The following is an 18,122-nucleotide window of genomic DNA, read 5'->3' on the forward strand; positions in this document are numbered from 1 at the left end:
TATTATATGGGTTTTTCTTTGAGTAAATAAATGCATTTGCCAACCCTGGTTGCTGTGGTGTACAACAAAACAATGCAAGTGTTCCTCGATCGGTTGCCTTGTTGCAGCCTTCACCCCTGCGCTGCATGCTGTGTGATTTGCTAATTGGGTTTGTTATGAAGCTGGTTATCCGAACAAAATCGACGCGTTTGCATGTGATTTGCTAGTTGGATTTGTTATGAAGCTGGTTATCCGAACAAAATCTACGCGTTTGCATGTCGCTTGGTCAGGAATCGATATGTAGAGAGGGTTACGACGGCAGAGGATGGTGTTTTTCGTCGAAGTTGCTCGATTCTGCAACATTGACTAGACTCTTCTATATTGTTAATCTAGAAAGACCCAGTGCAATGCAAACAATGGGCTCGGGCTGCCGTCGTCTAAAACGTTGAAATGGGGAAGCTGCAGGGCAGGGCTTACTCTTCCATCTCTTCTCTTGTGTCTCTATCCATCAACATTGAACAAAGTTGTCCTAGACCTAGCTATTCTTCCTCGTGCGTGCTATGGCATGCAAATTGCAAAGTAAAAAAACAATAAAATTGAATGAATCTATCATCATATGGACACATGAGGAATTACCAAGCTATCAATCTGTCATCTGCACTAATTAAATAATTGACAACAAAAGAATGAATGAATGAGAAATAGTGCAACAAAATAAAACGTAGGTCAAGCCATGAGCATCATGACCCTGAACTCGTCAAAGGAGAGCACGCCGTCGCCGTTGAGGTCGAACCTGCAGATCATGGCCCTGCACTCCTCCATCTCCAGCCGCTGATGCTCTGACCCCAGCCGCCTCAGCATCCGCCGCAGGCTCGCCGGCGTGATCACCGCCGTCTCCTCCTCCTCCGCGTACATGTCGAACGCCTCCCTCAGGCACCTTAGGCTCTCCTCCGCTGGCTCCTGCAACTGATGAGCAGCAGAGAGCCTCATGAACTCGTGGTGGTCCAGCAAGCCGTCGCCGTCGGTGTCGGCCGTTGCGAGGATCGCCGCCGCCTCCTCCTCGGAAACCTCCTCCCCGAGCGCCGCCGCCATGCAGCCCCGCAGCTCGGACGCGGACACCTTGCCGTCGCCGTCCTTGTCGAAGGCCGCGAACACCGACGAAGCTGACGATGCCATGGCACTGTCAGTGATTATATGATATCTAATCTAAGGAGAGGATTAATCTCGGTTGCTCCTGGATCGACAATATAATCAGAGTTCGCAAGTATATACGTATATATGTAGTGAGTCTAATTTGCGACTTGTCTCTGCTGCAACTTACTATCGAAATCATCGGTCGATCTGATGATAGCTATATACTCCTATATATAAGATGATAGAGATGATCCAGCAGGCAATACTTACTAAGGTAAGAGGACAGAAGGTTCAGCGTTAGTTAATTCCCATATATTTCGATGCATGGAGTTCACGCCTATAGCAGTGGACCGACCGATCCATATGATGCAAAGAAACGTTTCCGCGTCATTCAACAATTTAGTTTTTCTAGAACATGCATGCATTGTGTTGCTCGTGTGTTTAAATTTTCTTCTCGATCTATATATGTTATTATTAATTATTCAGTTTTTCGTACTCCATTTAACAGTAACCTGGTCAGTCCTTAATTATTTAATTAGCACCGTCTGACGGCCGCGTAGTAGTATATAGTTACAAATTAATCAATCATATATTTATACTGTTATAACATGTGGTGTGTTATCTTGCACTTAATTAATTCCCTTTTGAAGCGCGGAAGCATGATAAATCTAATCATCAGAAGTCAAATAAATCATCTGATCAGACGGCCAGGTATTAGACAGTCATTTGCAAGATACTAGTATGACATTATGACTTAATGCCAGAGTATATCAGAATGATTAAGCTAGCAACGCGTTAGTAGTCACACGTTTTTATATAATATTACATACTTAATAGATAAATAGAATAGATAGAAGAAGGTTTGTTTAAGAAGATGATATTTAATTTATACTACTAATAGTTTTTTGAAGTTTATATCATCGTCTATGTGGCATACCATATTGGCAAAAGACCATGATCAAACGAGGCTTTGGACCGGGATGATACGTTAAACCAAGTTTAGGGATCTCGACGCGCGTTTTGCAAGTTCGTGGACCTAAGTGAAACCTCGTTATAAATTTAAGTATCGCTAGTGTAATTTACTCATTAATTAATTTCAACAACAGAACTAATAAAGAGTCGATGGTAGAAATAAGCTTAGCTTTGGGTTGGGGAGAGAAAAATACGAATTACCCCCTGAACTATCGCGGTAGTCCGAATTACCCCCTGAACCATAAAACCGGATATTCTTCACCCCCAACTATGCAAACCGGACGAATTACCCCCCTCGACCCAATTTACAGTGGTTTTGGTCTACGTGGCGTACGCATAGCAGTTCAGTCAGCATTTTATTTAATAAAAAATATGGGACCCACCTGTCATACTTTCTTCCCCTCTCTCTATTCTCTCTCTCGCTCTTTTCTCTCTCGCACAGCGTGCACGGCGAGGACGGGGCGGTGGGCGCGGGCGGTCGGCGAGGACGGCGCAGACGGCGACGCGGACGGCATGGACGTCGGCGCGGAGGCGGAGGCGGAGGAGCGTGGCGGCGGTGAGGTGAGGACGGTGGTGCGCGGGGGCGGAGCCAGTTGTGGGTGGCGGAGGGGGCCCGAGGACGACGGCGGCCGGCGACGGAGACGGAGGCCGACCGGGCGAGCGGGGACGCGGGGTAGGCGACGGGCTCCTCCTCCTCGTCGTAGGCGCGCGGTGGCCAGTGGCGCACAGGGTCTGCGGTGGCGCGCGGGGCCGCGGCTCCTCCTCCAAGCCGTCGCGCCGCGCCCTGTCCCACCTCCCTGCGCCTCGCTCCCCGTCTGTCGCACGCTCTCGTCGTCCGCCGGCGATGCGCCGCTGCCGGCGCAGCGAACCGGGCCCAAGGGCGGGAGGAAGAGCGCGACGGAGGTGGACCTCGTTCGTGCAGGCGGCAAGGCGGAGCGGCCTCCCCGGCTTCCGGCGGCTTCTCCTCATCCCGGGGAGCGACGGCGCGGGAGGACCTCCGCACAGAGAGAGAGAGAGAGAGAGAGTGGAAGAGCTGCTCGCCACAGTTGCCTCTGTGCGGCCTCTGACACTGCCCGCCGCATGCAGTCACCTCCGGCCTCGGCTCCTCGCCGCGCCCACCCGCCGCCCACTGCCTTCTCCGCCCCCGCCTGTCGCCGGCCTCGGCTCCTCGACCGCCGCCCGCCCGTTGCCTCCTGCGTGGCTATGTCCAGAGAGAGAGAGAGAGAGAGAGAGAGAGAGAGAGAGAGAGAGAGAGAGCGGGGGTAGAGGCGGCGGCGTCACCCGCCGCCGCCGCCGCCTCCGCGTCACACGCTGCTCCGTGTCCCCCGCCGCCGCCGACCCACCGGTGAGAGAGAGAGGAAGAGTGAGACAGATTGAGAGAGAGAAGAGAGAGAGAAGAAGAGTATGACATGTGGGTCCCATATTTTTTTATAAATAGAATGCTGACTGGACTGCCATGCGTACGTCACGTAGATAAAATCCACCGTTGATTGAACCGAGGGAGGTAATTCATCTGGTTTGCATAGTTGGGGGTGAAGAATATCCGGTTTTGTGGTTCAGGAGGTAATTCGTACTTTTTCCGGTTGGAGATATGCATGATGGTTTTGAATAGGAAGTAATAGTAAACTAAGGGCATTATGATGGGCTGGATGGAAATTCTGCTGAAATGTTTGACGAATACTTGCTGTCTGACGTCCGATACAATCACAAATATTGAACGCCTCCACTCAATGTTAGTAGTACATGTGTTACGCGGTGATTATTTTTTCTTGTGCTCAGGTGCACCTACGGGTGATGTATACGCTTATAACAACTTTATTTTAAAACTTTAAACAACTTTTTTTTTTCTATTTTACTTATCTTGTCAATAATTTGATCGTACTATTGGATTTGTTACAATTAAATCTTTACAACAAGATCTCACTCAATTATATTCTGGTTATTTTTTAAAACTTATTCTTTAATGTTGCGCATAGTTTTACTCAGTTGTTTCAATAAGTATTTCTTAGTGTTTCACTATTCCATTTATAAATGTTACACATTTTTTTCACACGGTCTAAAAAATGTTTTAGCAAATTAATTATTCTTGTGAATATATTATGTTTCACATGACTTTTTTTAATGTTTCACTAGTTAGGACTAAACGTTTCATGCAGTGATTGTCGATGTTGCAGTCAGTATTATCGAAATGTTGCATCTCTTTGAAACACATTTAATTACATGATGAAACAATTTTAATATAAGGGGTGAAACAACGCTCATTTTTTTTATCAAAATATAACCATATGAGATCTTGTTGCAAAGATTTAATTATAATGATTACAATGATATAATTATATCGTAGATTGGATTGATAAATTATTAGATAAAACTATTTATAACTTGGTAAATAAGTATATATACCAAGAGGTAGTGAGAGAGAGAGTTGTTAGAGAGGCGTCCGATTTTAGTGCTGTCCGACGCGTAGGCGTCCCCGAAATGTTTGATCGTCGATGTTAGGGAGATATATGGATGGATCGATAACAGTTGGGCAGGAGAAAGAAAGCGGCGGTGGTAAGCTACAGTGGGTTGGTACTACGTGCTCCCGTATCCGATTCAGCCTTATTACTGTGTTTATATATACATACACCAACAAGGAAGGAAGCCTCAACTGAACAAACATCAACAAGAAAGGAAGGAAAAGTGTCAGGTTGCGATGAAGCGGCGGAAAATCCCCAACCGACAGCGACGGAGCAGCAGCTTGGGCAGATTTACGTGTTATCACGGCGGCGGCGACGACGACAACCGATGCAACCACACGTGGTACGACGAGGCGGCGCGCCGGCTTCCCCTGGACGACATCCCGGAGCTCGCTGACTGCCTCGGCGAGGCCGGATGCTGCTTGGGCCTCGCCGACCCCGTCACCAACATCATCCTCACCACCATCTTAATCACCATTACTACATGTCAGATTCTCGCAAGAAGTCCTACGGGTTTAGTATGTCCCACACCTCATTCAGAGGCCTCCTCGCCTTCCTCAAGCTCTACTTCCCCTACGTCACCGACCACCAGGCCAGGCGTTACCTCCACATCGCCTCCTACAACCTCCTCCTCGCCATCCACCTCCTCCGCCACGACCGCCGCCATCTCCCTCAAACACAAACACAAACATTGCTGCTCCCCCTCCCCGACGGTGGCAACATCAAGGCCGCCCTCAGGATCGCTGCTGTCCAAGCAGATCACCCGGCGCCCGACGATCCAACCACAAGCTCCAACGCTCCAACCACCTGCTCACCACCCATGACGTCCGGGCCATCAAGGATCTACTCCACACCTGCCAATGGCCGCCGCCCAACACCCACTTCTTGTGCTGCCAACAATGCCACCTGCATTGGGGGAGGCGCTTTTGCTCGAATCTCCATCCAAATCATGGGGAAGTACAATCTCAGCAGCAACTCCGGTACATCTCCGACCTGACGTTTGGTACTGCGGCCATGAAGACCAAGCTATCCAAGTGCGTATCGGCTCATGCAACCCAACATATTCCTACTGATGACTCCCCGCCATGCGACCACATACTCTCCCTTTACATGTGCCTCCTCGTCGCCATCCTCCCCTACGCCGCCGCAGCCGAGGCTTCCAAGCACCCGCAGCACACCGCGCTCGGGTCATTCCTCCTCTCCCTCTCCGGCGACGGCGAGAAGCTCGACCGGCTGCGCCACTTGCTAAGATCCATTACCGATGGCTCTGGCCGTGTCATCTCCGATGCTGATTGGGAGCAGCTAAACGCAATGATGATCCAAGAGCGGCTAATGATAACCAAAAAGATTGGCAGGAAAAGAGCACTGCCTCCTCCATCTGCAGCTCCACAAGACTTGGCAGAATTGTCCAAGAGAAGGTCAGCCTATGTGAAGCGACAGAGGTTTGCTCGCACCAACCTGGAGGAATTGCTTCTCAAATATTGCAGGCAACATCCTTGGGTACGTAAATTAAATTCACACTCTTTTGGTTTCTCTCGATTAATTAATTAATTAATTGCTGCAATTTTTTTTTGATTATGCTAAAATTTATTTGTAATTGCAGGAACCAAGTTACAAACTTGATGTCATATGTGGAGTGGAGGAACCCAAATCCTATCACTGGAGAAGTTACCATGCTAACTTCTCAATGACCCCTCCTTCAAAAAAGAAGAGGACAATAATTTAAGTCGGAGGAGGAAGCAGTAGTAATTAGGTCCCAAAACAGAGCATGTTATGTTTGCTAGCTCAGATCAGGAACAGGCATCTCATCAGAAATTACTACTAGAAGAAAGCTGTACTTGATGTTTGACCTTGGAGTGATGCACACCAGGCCGGTGATCATGCCCTGCACCGCGCCCACCACCGACGGCCTCCCGCGGACGGCGACGTCGCAGCAAACCCAAGCGACGATGCTGGTGGTGGCGCAGATGTGCGTGTTGAGCACCGCCACCGACGAGTCGGTGTTGGCGGAGAAGGGGTCGCCGCCGTTGAAGCCGGTCCACCCCATCCACAGGATGCCCGCGCCGGCCACCATCACCACCAGGTTGCCACCACTCGCCGTTGCCATTTCCTCCTCGTCCTCCTCCTTCCTCCTGGGTCCCACCCAGTACGCGGCCGTGTAGCCGGAGACGCCGGCGGCGAGGAGCACGACGTAGCCGCCGGAGTAGTCCATGACGCCCCAGTGGAAGAGGAAGCCTCCGCCCCAGATGCTGTACGCTCCCACCGTGTAGGACAGCGTCGTCCACAGCGGCACGAACGCCATCCACGCCTTGACGCTCATGCGCCCGAGCACGGCGCCGGCGACCAGCCCCACGGTGACGCCGGCGAAGGCCCACTGGAAGAACACCATGCTCGCCGACGGGTACAGCGGCGCCACCGCGGCCGTCTCAACCTCGCCGTTGGAGCGGAGGTGGAGGGTGGAGGGGAGCAGCGCCTGGCTGAGCATGTAGTCCTGGGCGAGCGCCGGGGCGGGGCGGCCGACGAAGGGGAGGAGGCGGCGGCCGAAGGCCATGTTGTGCGCCCAGAGCGCCCAGCACGGCATGGTGGCGGCCATGGCGTAGAGCGCCATGAATGCGGAGGTGAGCGCCCACTTGCGGGGGACGGCACCGACGTAGAAGAGGGCGAGGCCCGGGAAGCCCTGAAGGGCGACGAGCGTGGCGGAGAGCATCTGCCAGGCATTGTCGCCCTTGTTCAGCCACTCCGGCACCGCCGCCGACGCCATTACTCTTCCTAGAATCCTAGTTTGAGCTTACAGCTGCAGCTAGAGTGCACAGCCGAGTTTAGAGAGATACACAAACTGTTAGGTTTGTAGTGCAGCTTCGTCTACTTACAAAGATGATGGTGATGATGATAGTAATAACAATGTAGTATATTGATTAATAAGCCATGTATAGTAGTACAGTCCTAACTAACAGGACATATGGAATAGTATCTTATTAGTAGTAACAAACCTATGTATAGCTCATTAACCAAGGAAGAGACCAACGATATATGCTTGACTGGTGGACAGGAGACAAGAGAAAATGTCAAGTTCTAGGGCTTAGCAACATAGTAGTTGAAGGAATCTCAGTTTGTAACCCCCAATGAGTTTCCTTGATGAAGCCTGGCAGCCCGAGTCTTACAAATTTTCAATATTCATTCATGACATAAAAAAGGTTTGGTCTATTTATTTATCATCACCGTTGAGATATGAACTGGAAATAACATTTCGGAAATTTTCTATACGAAAGAATTAAATAAAAGAAACAGGAAGAATGAAACATAAATAAAACAAACAAACCTGCACACAACACTCACCGACTCCGAGGCCCCAGGCTAGGCACCAAAAACAACCAAAGAGTACGTTTTCTTTCTTCTTTTTTGGCGAGAAATCAAATTATAGCTACCAACGAATTCATTCAGGGAGTAACAATTGTTCAGAAGAGTTTAAATACCAACAAATGAAGCATGTTAGCTGCGTAGATGTGCCACCCTGTTAATAAGACACGAATAGCTTTATAGAAAATACTAGGACAACGAACACCCTGTTAACATATTACATTTTTCAGATTTCCAACGTACCAAGAGCACAAACGCCATGCGCACGCACAATACCAAAAACTGCCTCAGCACAACAAGACAGCAAGTGCGTCACTGCAAACTGGGTGTGCAAGCCAAACAAGCTTAAGAAGAATCATCAGCTTCAGCTCGCAGTTGCGCCAAGCCTTCCTTGTAAACTTCAAAGTCATCAGAGGACCACCGGCAGACAAGGTACAGTCGGAATGTTGCCATCTGCATCCCAAGCAACCGCTGCAATACAGAAATTCAAGAGGACCTTACTGCAATGGAATAGAAAGACATAGGATTGGCCAATGTGTTTTAACTTGTGTATTTCTTAAAGCACATAATAATTACGACACCACAAAGATGTTACCATTGGCTTGGTCACAATATTAACATAATCAAAAATGCCAATCTGATTTTGCTTTTTTTTTTAATCATGCACGATATGCAGTATGTACCAGAGTTTGTGCTGCTTCTGGTGAAATGGGCTTCCCTTCTTCACATACTATGTGATCTGCAACTAATTCCACCGCCCCTGCATCAACCAGACCAAACTTAACAGCCATTTCACATGGTAATTTCCAGCACATGCACAAAAAATGTACAGAAACTGCTAACCTTTGTTCAGACGAACTGGCAGTCCTTGCTTGCGTAGAAAGGGTTCCATTTCATGTGTAAACTGTTCCAAGGGGCCTTCCTTAAGCTCCACCTGACATATCATCATGTTCTAAATTTAGTAAACCATGTTTTATGAAGAAGAGAAAGTGAATAGTTATTCCAGACATATTGTGCATTGCAGACACCACAGCTAAAACAAAATCACCAAAGAGCTTAACACTGTCAAAGTGCTTTTGACTTAATTTTCCACAAGTTACTGTAAATCCTACTACTTTCATTCCTAAAATCACCAAAGAGCTTAACATTGTCATTGGTAACGTCAGCATAAATCTCGATAAGCATGGTCATTCTAGATTGTTTACTGAGAAAACAAGCCATGAACAGAGGTACATAAATAGAAAGGATAACTTGAATACCGTTTCTGTCACAATACTTCCTGTCCTGGCGAAATCATGCTCTTCGAATTCTCGAAATAATCTGCAGTGGAATATATGGCAAAAAAATGCTCATATCAAGCATAGGCAGTCATCATGTATAAGTATAAAGTGCAAGCCATTGGATGAGGAGACTACCTCTCTACATCATCTCTTGGAAGATTAGTAAAGAACAGTCCAGTATCACCTTGTAGGAACTAAATACAGAAAACATACGTCAAGAAAGAGCTCATAATTCATAGGAATGGTGTGGATTGTATTATATGCCAAGTGTTAAGAAAGGAAAATGTCACCTTGGAAAGTTTATGAAGGCCTGTTTTAGCTTCATCAGCAGATGAACGCCCCAGCGCTATCTGCATGACCTTCTTTCCAGCAAGGAATATCCTGACATAAAGGGAGTATGTAAGAATTTCATCAAACAGCCAATCTAGAATAGCTTTTGCAAATACATGCAAATATGTTGTAGTTGCAAGGTTAAAGCGAAAAGCCAAAATTCAATCTATGCAGCATATCGTTTGATGCTTTGAGCAGAGAGGCACCGTACTGGCTAGACTAATAATAATAAGAGGCAGCTACCTGCTGGAGGACTTGAGCTGCTCTCTGAGGTCCTTGAGCTTCTGATTCCTCATGTTATCGTAGGTGAAGACATAGGCATTAGCGTAGTGCTCGACGGCATCTTTGATATCGGTAACCACTTTGCCCTTGCGCTCTAATCCAGGCTTCTTCTTGGTCTTGGATAAGGTTACTGCGCTCGAATCAGGGGCACAAATTAGAGATTTGGTGCTGATAACTAACTAATTACAAAACAAGAGCGATCTGTGCAGAATATGCAGGATAGAAAAAAAAAGACAAGGTTTTTGGATCTCCCTTGGCCTTGGGGAAACAGCATCACAGCATAGTCTGTACCTTACTACTGGCGAGTGAAAAGCATGAATGAAGTAAACAAGCTGTGCAAAGTAAACTGTATGGTTCTCTATGATTAGAACTAACAGCATATATAATAACCATATAAAATTGCAAAAGATAGGATGCGAGCGAGGTAAGAATCAGTCAGATAGATGGATGAGCAACGAATCGCCGCGGATTAGATGCAGTTACCAGGGCGGTTGCGCTTGGATTTCGGCATCGCCTCGTATTCTCAGCTCCTCCTCGTCGTCGGTGCTGTTGCGGCTGGCGGTGGCGGCGGCGATGTTGCTCTGTGGGTGGTGGCTCTAGGGTTTAACAAGACGTCGTCTGTTTGGACACAAAGGAAGGATCATTGGGCTGGCCTCCTTCATGGGCTCCTCAATATATGGGCTTGAACATTTTTCTCATTTTATATAGGAAAAAGTACACCGAAGGTCTCTCAACTTGTAAGGGAGATAAAAAATGTCCCCAAACCGTAAAACCATGCGGAGTCTCTTAAATATATAAAACCGGTCACCCCTGAGGTTCTTCACGCCAGATTTGTCCAACGTGACGGCTGAGTCAGCGTGGAACCCACATTGATCCATATATTAGGATGCCACGTCATCTCTCCCTTCCCCTCTCTCTCTCCCTCACTTTGCTCCTCGTCTGGTGGCCGATGATGGGTGATGCGGCGGCGACTTGGTGCGGCGCAGACGAGGATGGGGTCGGCGTCGAGCCCGGGGGCAGACCAGGGCGAGGCGACGGCCATGCGGTTGGCCCTGACCGGGAAGGACCGAGCGCCACGGCGTCGAGATCCACCCCGCGCGCGACGGCGCCGAGAGAGGGAAAGAGAGCTCCAACCGAGCGTCACGGCGTCGAGCTCCCCGACAAAGGCCGGCTGGGAGAGACGAGAGAGGAGGAGGTCCGGCGGCCAACGACCGGCAACCGGCAGGGGAGAAGAGCAGCGTGCCGCCGTCGCATTTGTTGGTGACGAACGCGGCGGAGCAGCCGGCGCGGAAGTAGCAGTTGAGGAGGAGCTTTGCTCTGGTCCTTGCCGCTGTACCAGCCGACGGTGACGATCTCAGCGCTGACGACGAGAACGTTGAAGAACACTAGAATCCTACTGATGAATGCATTTAAGATACTACATTAGGGAATTAAACCCCGCTTGTTTCCTACTACTGAAGTATGAAGAGATTACTTGATCCTTGTTCCTTTTAATATGTCATTCTGAATTCTGAAGCCTTGCTCTTGTTAGATTGGCTGATACCCCAGGCATCAAAAGAGGACTAGAATCTCCTTCAGCATGGAAGTCCCCTTGGTTCGTAGATATGCAATTTCAGGTACATTTAGCACTTTGTAAAATTTATGTATTTGAAATGCAGAGCTCAAGTGTTTGGAACAAGCATATAACTTGGTGAACTATGGCTAAATCTAAGCGGATGGAAATATATTTCTTATTATTGAGTCATGCCTGAGAGTATTTTTTTTTCATTAATCACTTATATTGTCACGCACTGTGGGCATTGCTTGCTATTGTTTTCTCTGCTGAACTTCTTGTGGCCATATGTTCCTCCCAGGGTTCATACTTCGTCAGCCCAGCTGATAGAACCTACGATGCGCTAAGATTGGTGAAGCAGATAGTAATAATGCGCAGACTGCTGCTGCTTTGGCAGAAGCCCGTGAGAGGGAAAGGCTGGCAGTTGTGTTTCTGTAATCCAACAACTGTAAATGGTTTTGATAAATTTCCATCCATGTTGAGCATAAATTAACATCATTACCCATGCCACGTGTAGCGACGGTCATGAACTCCACGCTGCCGTCGTCGAAGCAGCCGATGAGCTTGATGTGCTCGAGCAGCCCGGCCACCGGAATGCGCAGCGGCTTCAGGCACGCGAAGTCGACAAGCCCGACGCGTCGCCGCTTCACGGTGCCGGGAGTGGTAGAGGAGCAACATCGCGAAGTCGACGAGATTCGTTTTTTATTGGATGGAGGAGTATGCATTAAAACATAAAAGGCCTATTAGCTCAGCTGGTTAGAGCGTCGTGCTAATAACGCGAAGGTCGCAGGTTCGAGACCTGCATGGGCCATTTCCTCTTTTTTACTGTATTACCTTCCTTTCTCATTTTCCTTTTTCCTTTTTTAAACAGGGCTGGGCCTGGGCATATGACATATCAGCATATGGCATTCCCACTTCAGCTCTCAAGGTTTGTTCCGCCTCTTTTCAGTGTTGAGAATAGCTTCTTCAGGAGTAGCTTCTATAAGCAGTCTAGCTGATTGGTACTACTAGTTCTTCTTTTGCTTTTAAAATGCGCTTGCTGCCTTTAAATACAAATAAATACACACACTAATCTAGTAATACATGTATTTATCATCTGTACACTTATCATTCTTTCCTGCCATATACATCTTGATGGAGACAGCAATATTATATTGGGATTTATACTTCTCTTTTTCTACTACTTTTAGCTACTCAATTAATCTTGCCTTTCAACAAAGAAACCAGTGAAGAAGTGTGAAATGCATCATGGTTAGAGCTATACATCGGAAATTTGTGGAGCAGATGTCTGTGTAGACATCTTGCTTCTTAGCTCTTCAAATGCCTTCATGCTTTCCTCATCGAACCCTCCGGCAAACTGCAGAGCACTCGAGAGTAAGTTGTTAATTACAAAATCTCCATTTCACCTTTCAGATTAATCAACACCATTATTACATAAATGGTTGCGGAATTATATACCTGATGAACTCGGAAAGCAAATCTCACACCCTGAAGAAGCAAGAACTCTCTGTTGGGCTCTTTCTCGGTGCCTTGCAAGGCATCAAGCTCTGTGGCAACCCTCTTCATATACTTCTTCGCCAGCTGAACAGATGCCAATTTGATCTATTCCCAACATAACAAGATGAAATTTGGATTTTAGATTTGCTACATGGTCCAAAAAGGTGGCAATAGACATAGGCTAGAGATGTTAACCTTGCCAACTACCCCGGAACCAGACAGCCAATCCACCGGTAGTCCGTACTCCCTGTAGCGTGATATGGCCATGTCTCTAGTACGAAGTAGCGCATAAACACTCTGCTCCACTCTGACATAAGTATAATACTTGTTAGTCCAATTAAACATCAAATGCTTATGCTTGCTAAACATATTTGGACTTGACAAGATATTTATTATCTCACTCTGAAGAACAATGGAATTTGGGAGAGAATGGTTCAGAGGAGATGCTTACTTTTCAAGCAAGGAATACATCTTCTTGAGAGCTTCTTCACATGCAAGCTTTGGATCATCAGTAAACGACGAAACCTTATGTTCTAATTTTAGCAGGTCTTGATACTCAAAGGCTGCCTCTCTTAGTGCATCAGTTTTGCTCTCTGGCCAATCAAAGTGCTTTAGTACTGCCCGCTCATCGACCTAAAATGTTATTTGACCCTTTTTCAGTACTAACTATTTTGTCATGTGTTGCATATAGAAAAAAAATAGATAAGCTTACCAAGAAGGATAGTTCCTCATCAAGCCAATTTACAAATGCAACAACATCGTCGATATTTACAAAACTTGCTGCTCGGACCTCATTTGCTAGAGACTCGACAAAGTCTCCTTGTGTCTCCACATCCGCTTTGACCTGAAACAAATCCATTTTTTTATATAAAAAGTCAGTCCTCATAATAATCTACCTGAATTACTAATGGACTAAGGGAATTCGGTAGTATATATATTTCTGAAAGGAAGCATCATCTTGAATAACTTACAGCTAAGAGGAATGTTGATCTATTCTCAATCTCTCCAATCATGTTGCTTCTCACATCAAAGGCACTTGATGTTGTTGATCCCAGAGAAGTTGTGTCCTTCTTGGCTTCACGCTTCATGAGACTTTGATAAAACTCTACAACCTCTGGAGCACGGTGTACCTTGTCACCACCAGCAAGATTCCTAGGTAGGGAACCAGGGGGTGGTGGCGGCGGTGGCGGGCCACCAGGTTTGCCAGGAGGCGGTGGTGGAGGAGGTGCACCTGGCGGGCGTGGCGGCGGTGGAGACAACGCACTTGCAGTGTTGGCAGTGGCTGATGGTGCAGGAGGTGGCCTAGGAACTCTTGGAGCTCTCTTCTCAATATTTGCAAGTTTCAGTTGTGTCACAACTAGAGGGTTGTTCTGGTTATCACTAGGTTGGTCACTGGATTCAGCATTAGCTGTAGGAGCCTTTTCCTTTATTTGAGCAAGTTTTGGAGGGAGTGCAGATCTTGGAGATGGCACAATACCTGAACTGTTGACACCGCCATATCTTTGTACCCTAGCTTTCTCGGCTTTCTCTTTTATTACCTTCTCCCGTTCTGTGGCAAGTTTATGCCTATCTTTGTAAGCGGGATACTTGTCATCAGCAAAACCTTGTACAGTCTTTGACATCAAATGGAATGAAGATGCAACATTTGCCTCATCCATGATATCACTGGGATCCTGTTCCCTCTTTCCAAAGGTTGTAATGCCCACACCATCTCCTGCATTTCTGAGCATGAGAGCCTCTAGGGGCCCCTTTGGTTTCTGGCTGGCGCTCTTTGGGGAGTCACTAGTGAAGAACTGTGTCGGTGAAGCTAATCTGCTTTCATCATCCTTGCCCCTTCCCCACTTCTTGAGCTTTTGCATCAGATTGGGCCTTTTGCCAAAGAAGCTGTATCTGCTAGAAGAACTGTCAACTGAAACATTGTCCAAGTCTTCGCTTCTGGGTGAAGAAGGTGCAGAAGAAGCAGTTTCAAGGTCAGTGTCGCCCTGTCCTCGTTCTGATCCTGCATATTCCAGCATTAGAAGTTTGGCCCTCTCACGCGATTTTGGGCTCAGGGTCTTGTTAAGGTAACGAGCAGAAATTTTCTCAGATGGTGCCTGGTAGTTGCGGAGCTCATATCTCAGACAAGCATTAACCCAACGCAGGTAAACCAACTCTTCTACTTCACTGAATCTGTTCATTTGTAGGCCTTCTACTTGCTTGGTAAGGTCTTCATTTACATGCCTCAGCTTGTTGATCTCCTCTCTTGCATGGGAAACTACATCACTCTGCACAATGATAAGCTACGTTATTAATATATCTGTATACGCTGAAAATGAACATAATATAAATATCTATTGCTAGTTCATTCTTCCTTTTCTGAGAGAAGCACTGTGAAATTATGATGTGGTTTTGAAATATAAGTTTAGCTCTCAATATAGCTATGCATTATTGAATAGGCAAGGGATTTTTCAGTTAAACCAATGTTAGTGTGTGCAAGCCTAGTCCAATGGATAATAATTCAGTGTTGATAATGTGAGAGATAAGTCTAAATTCTGAGTCCTTGTCATGAAATTGATTGATGAAATCCCAAGGGGAAACTACAAAAAGAAAAAAAAATCCTATCATTTTGTGCCTATTTTTCTTAATGTGAAAATGAGGATAGAGGGGGTAAAAATGTAGGACAGCAGCCAGCTGTCTGCATGCCACATAAATCATGAAAAAAAATATGTCAACATTAAAAACAATTGCTGCTGCTGCAAATGATGCCATGCAAATGTGAGGCTTTAGAAGCATATAATTGCTGAGTGAAAATGATACTAATATCATACCTCTGTTATTTTTCCTTGTGCTGCATCCAGCTTAACGATGAGATCCCTTTTCTCATACAAGAGCTCCTTGTTCTTCCTCCTCAGCTCAACTACCTCCACTTCCAGCTCCTTGAGCTTCTTCAGCTTCCTCTGCACCTCTGCGTCCTTGATGGCTGCCTCCTCCTCCTTGGACTTCAGCGCAATCACCTGGTTCTTTAGAAGCATCAGCTGCCCTTTCGTCTGGTTCGCCTCCATCTGTATCTGTCGCTGCAGCTCCTTGATCTTGTTCCTCGCAGCCTCCAGCTCCCTCTTGGCTCCTGTGCCACGGGCGACGTCATCCTGAAGCTTCTTCCTCTCCTCTTGCAGCGAGTTGATGGTCATTTTGAGCATGTCGATCTCCACCATCTTGATCTTGAGCTGTCTGTGTAGCTCTACAACATCAGTCTCCTGTTCCTTGAGGCCATAGTACTCCAGCAGCTCTCCCTCAAGCTTCACTTCCCTCTCCTCCAGCTCACGCACAAGTCCACGCAGCCTCTCCAGCTCGGAGTTAACACTGTTGTACCAAGAGCGTTCTTTGACGTCAAACCTGTCACTTGGTAGGGGGATGTCAATCTCCCCTGATAGGAGGCTCTCGATCTCGGAGAGCATGTCGTCATCATCTGAAAGAGCTGAATTGATTATGCCGCTGATTGTTTTAACCTCTTCCTTCTCTTCTTCTTTCTCCCCCTGAACCACAGCAATTGAAAAGAACAGTTAAACTCACAAGTTTTGAGCTAGTAGAGAATGACATTCACTTACGTGTTCAGAACAGTTACAGTTTTTTTGGGAATATGCGAGACGCGTATTTTTTATTAAGAGGAATAAATGTATTCACAGAACGGGCCTGAAAAATAAAAAGAAAGGGACAGGGTACAGAAGAGGGGAAGAGAAAAGTAGAAGCCTAATCTCCCGAATGATTTGGCGACCAAAGAACAAGCGAAGGGACTGTCATGGTTGGTATGGCTGATCTAGCCATCCGCCAGAGGTCCGCTTCCCCCATCATAGCCCTAGCTATCTCCATCCAAGGTCTGCTCTTCTGGTTGAAGACCCGGTTGTTCCTTTCCTTCCAGATTATCCATGCTACTAGTGCCGCAATTGTGTCGAACCCTCGGCGATGGTCTTTAATCATCCTTTTGCGACTGTCACACAACCAGACATGAAAGGACTGCTCATTGAGAGGCAGACATTCAGAATGACCGATAGCAGTAAGAGCAATCCACCAAAGCTGCCGAGACTCCGGGCATGCGACCAGGAGATGATCAATCGTTTCGTCGCATTGATCACAGAGGGGGCAACGATCCGGGTGCGACAGACCTCGGCTTCGAAGGCGGTCCGCCGTCCAGCATCGGTTGAGGGCGACCAGCCAGAGGAAGTAACGGCATCGAGGAGGGGCGAAGAACTGTTACAGTTAAACTCACAAGTTCTAAGCTAGTAGAGAATGGCATGCACTTACATGTTCAGAGTAGCGAGTTTTGTCTTTTCCTTTCCTTGCTTGGCCATCTGTTGAAGTTCAACAAGAGCTTCAGTGAGAAATTCAGAGGAACAAATTAAGGAAGGAAGTGCCACTGCAAGAGAGAAGCAAGTATAGTACCTCTGTTGCCACTGTTGGCTCTCTTAAGAGTTAAAGCTGCGACGGAGGCTACAACAACGACGCCTAACCTGACAAGCATGGCTCCTTGCCCTCATCACTGTCCCGGGCTGGAGAGCTGACGACGCACAGAGCTCCCTTGGCTCATCAGAAACTGGCAAGCTATGAGAATGGCAAGCCAGATATCTTGAGCTAGAGATAGATAGATACATTGGAGGAGGAGAGCTCCTTGCCTTTGATGAGTGAGTGAAAGTCACCAGAACATGTGGCTTGCAAATTGTTCCTTCCAATTTGTCTGTCTCTATATGTTTATCCCTTGTTTGCAAAAACAGACAAGACTCATTTAGCAGACAAGCTCTTTTCTCTGTGTGCCAGCAGTGTGGCATTTACTAATAGCTGACAAAATTTACATATGCTGACAGTGCCAGGAAGAAAGCAATGCATCTTAATTTGTGGCTTCTGATTTGCCTGTCATGATACAAGTACGGCTTGTGGCTTGAAAGCTAGCTTGCTAGGCAGGTTGTTTCCTGTGCACAAAAATGAGTGGTAGCTAGTGCGTTATAGCGATATTTGGATAGCTAGCAAAGACAGGACGAGAGTTATGAGGCTCACAGGATGGAGCTTTGCTTATCATTACCCTCTTCTGGACGCACCTGCAAAATCTGAAATACTAATAAGCTAATAACACACTTAGAAAAAGTTCTGATTTTCCTTTTTGGTGTTTTTGGAGGAATCTGGAGGTTCACCTCTGCTGCACCTAGAGAAAATCATTGTGCATGTATTCAGGCCTGTAATCTCCATGGAATGGAAGTATGTTTCGAGGGAAAACAAAAAGCGCTGGCAGCTTGCACACAACCACCATATATA

At 47.0% G+C, this 18,122-nt stretch overlaps 4 protein-coding genes and 1 non-coding gene across 6 annotated transcripts; 1 reads left to right on the forward strand and 4 right to left on the reverse strand.

Annotated features, from left to right (window-relative positions):
- Positions 1-611: 611 nt before the first annotated feature.
- LOC4349547 (probable calcium-binding protein CML25/26) lies at positions 612-1,317 on the reverse strand. Its single transcript, XM_015761124.3, has one exon. It carries the CDS (start codon positions 1,153-1,155, stop codon positions 706-708), a length of 450 nt encoding a protein of 149 aa, XP_015616610.1. The 5' UTR covers positions 1,156-1,317; the 3' UTR covers positions 612-705.
- A 4,788-nt stretch (positions 1,318-6,105) lies between these two features.
- Positions 6,106-7,706, reverse strand: LOC107277383 (ammonium transporter 3 member 1-like). Its single transcript, XM_026021464.2, has one exon. It carries the CDS (start codon positions 7,303-7,305, stop codon positions 6,325-6,327), a length of 981 nt encoding a protein of 326 aa, XP_025877249.1. The 5' UTR covers positions 7,306-7,706; the 3' UTR covers positions 6,106-6,324.
- A 253-nt stretch (positions 7,707-7,959) lies between these two features.
- Positions 7,960-10,438, reverse strand: LOC4349548 (uncharacterized). Its single transcript, XM_015759807.3, has 8 exons — positions 10,277-10,438; positions 9,755-9,923; positions 9,472-9,562; positions 9,317-9,375; positions 9,161-9,221; positions 8,745-8,835; positions 8,585-8,661; positions 7,960-8,372 (listed from the first exon to the last, which is right to left on the reverse strand). Exons 1-8 carry the CDS (start codon positions 10,302-10,304, stop codon positions 8,247-8,249), a joined length of 702 nt encoding a protein of 233 aa, XP_015615293.1. The 5' UTR covers positions 10,305-10,438; the 3' UTR covers positions 7,960-8,246.
- Positions 10,439-12,082: 1,644 nt separating this feature from the next.
- On the forward strand, positions 12,083-12,156 carry TRNAI-AAU (transfer RNA isoleucine (anticodon AAU)). Its single transcript has one exon. It is a non-coding gene; the product is annotated as a tRNA-Ile (tRNA).
- Positions 12,157-12,362: 206 nt separating this feature from the next.
- On the reverse strand, positions 12,363-18,114 carry LOC9270397 (protein CHUP1, chloroplastic). 2 transcript variants are annotated; one of them, XM_066305383.1, is made up of 10 exons: positions 17,868-17,912; positions 17,259-17,782; positions 17,121-17,167; positions 15,650-16,354; positions 13,814-15,106; positions 13,555-13,686; positions 13,294-13,475; positions 13,038-13,149; positions 12,804-12,947; positions 12,363-12,702 (listed from the first exon to the last, which is right to left on the reverse strand). In XM_066305383.1, exons 2-10 carry the CDS (start codon positions 17,335-17,337, stop codon positions 12,604-12,606), a joined length of 2,793 nt encoding a protein of 930 aa, XP_066161480.1. In that variant the 5' UTR covers positions 17,338-17,782; positions 17,868-17,912; the 3' UTR covers positions 12,363-12,603. The 2 variants fall into 2 exon arrangements, with proteins under 2 accessions (XP_066161480.1, XP_015617279.1); XM_015761793.3 differs by having other exon boundaries at positions 17,259-18,114.
- Positions 18,115-18,122: the final 8 nt, after the last annotated feature.

The sequence above is a fragment of the Oryza sativa genome, chromosome 11, assembly GCF_034140825.1.
Source record: "Oryza sativa Japonica Group chromosome 11, ASM3414082v1".
In the NCBI taxonomy this organism is placed as follows: Eukaryota; Viridiplantae; Streptophyta; class Magnoliopsida; order Poales; family Poaceae; genus Oryza; species Oryza sativa.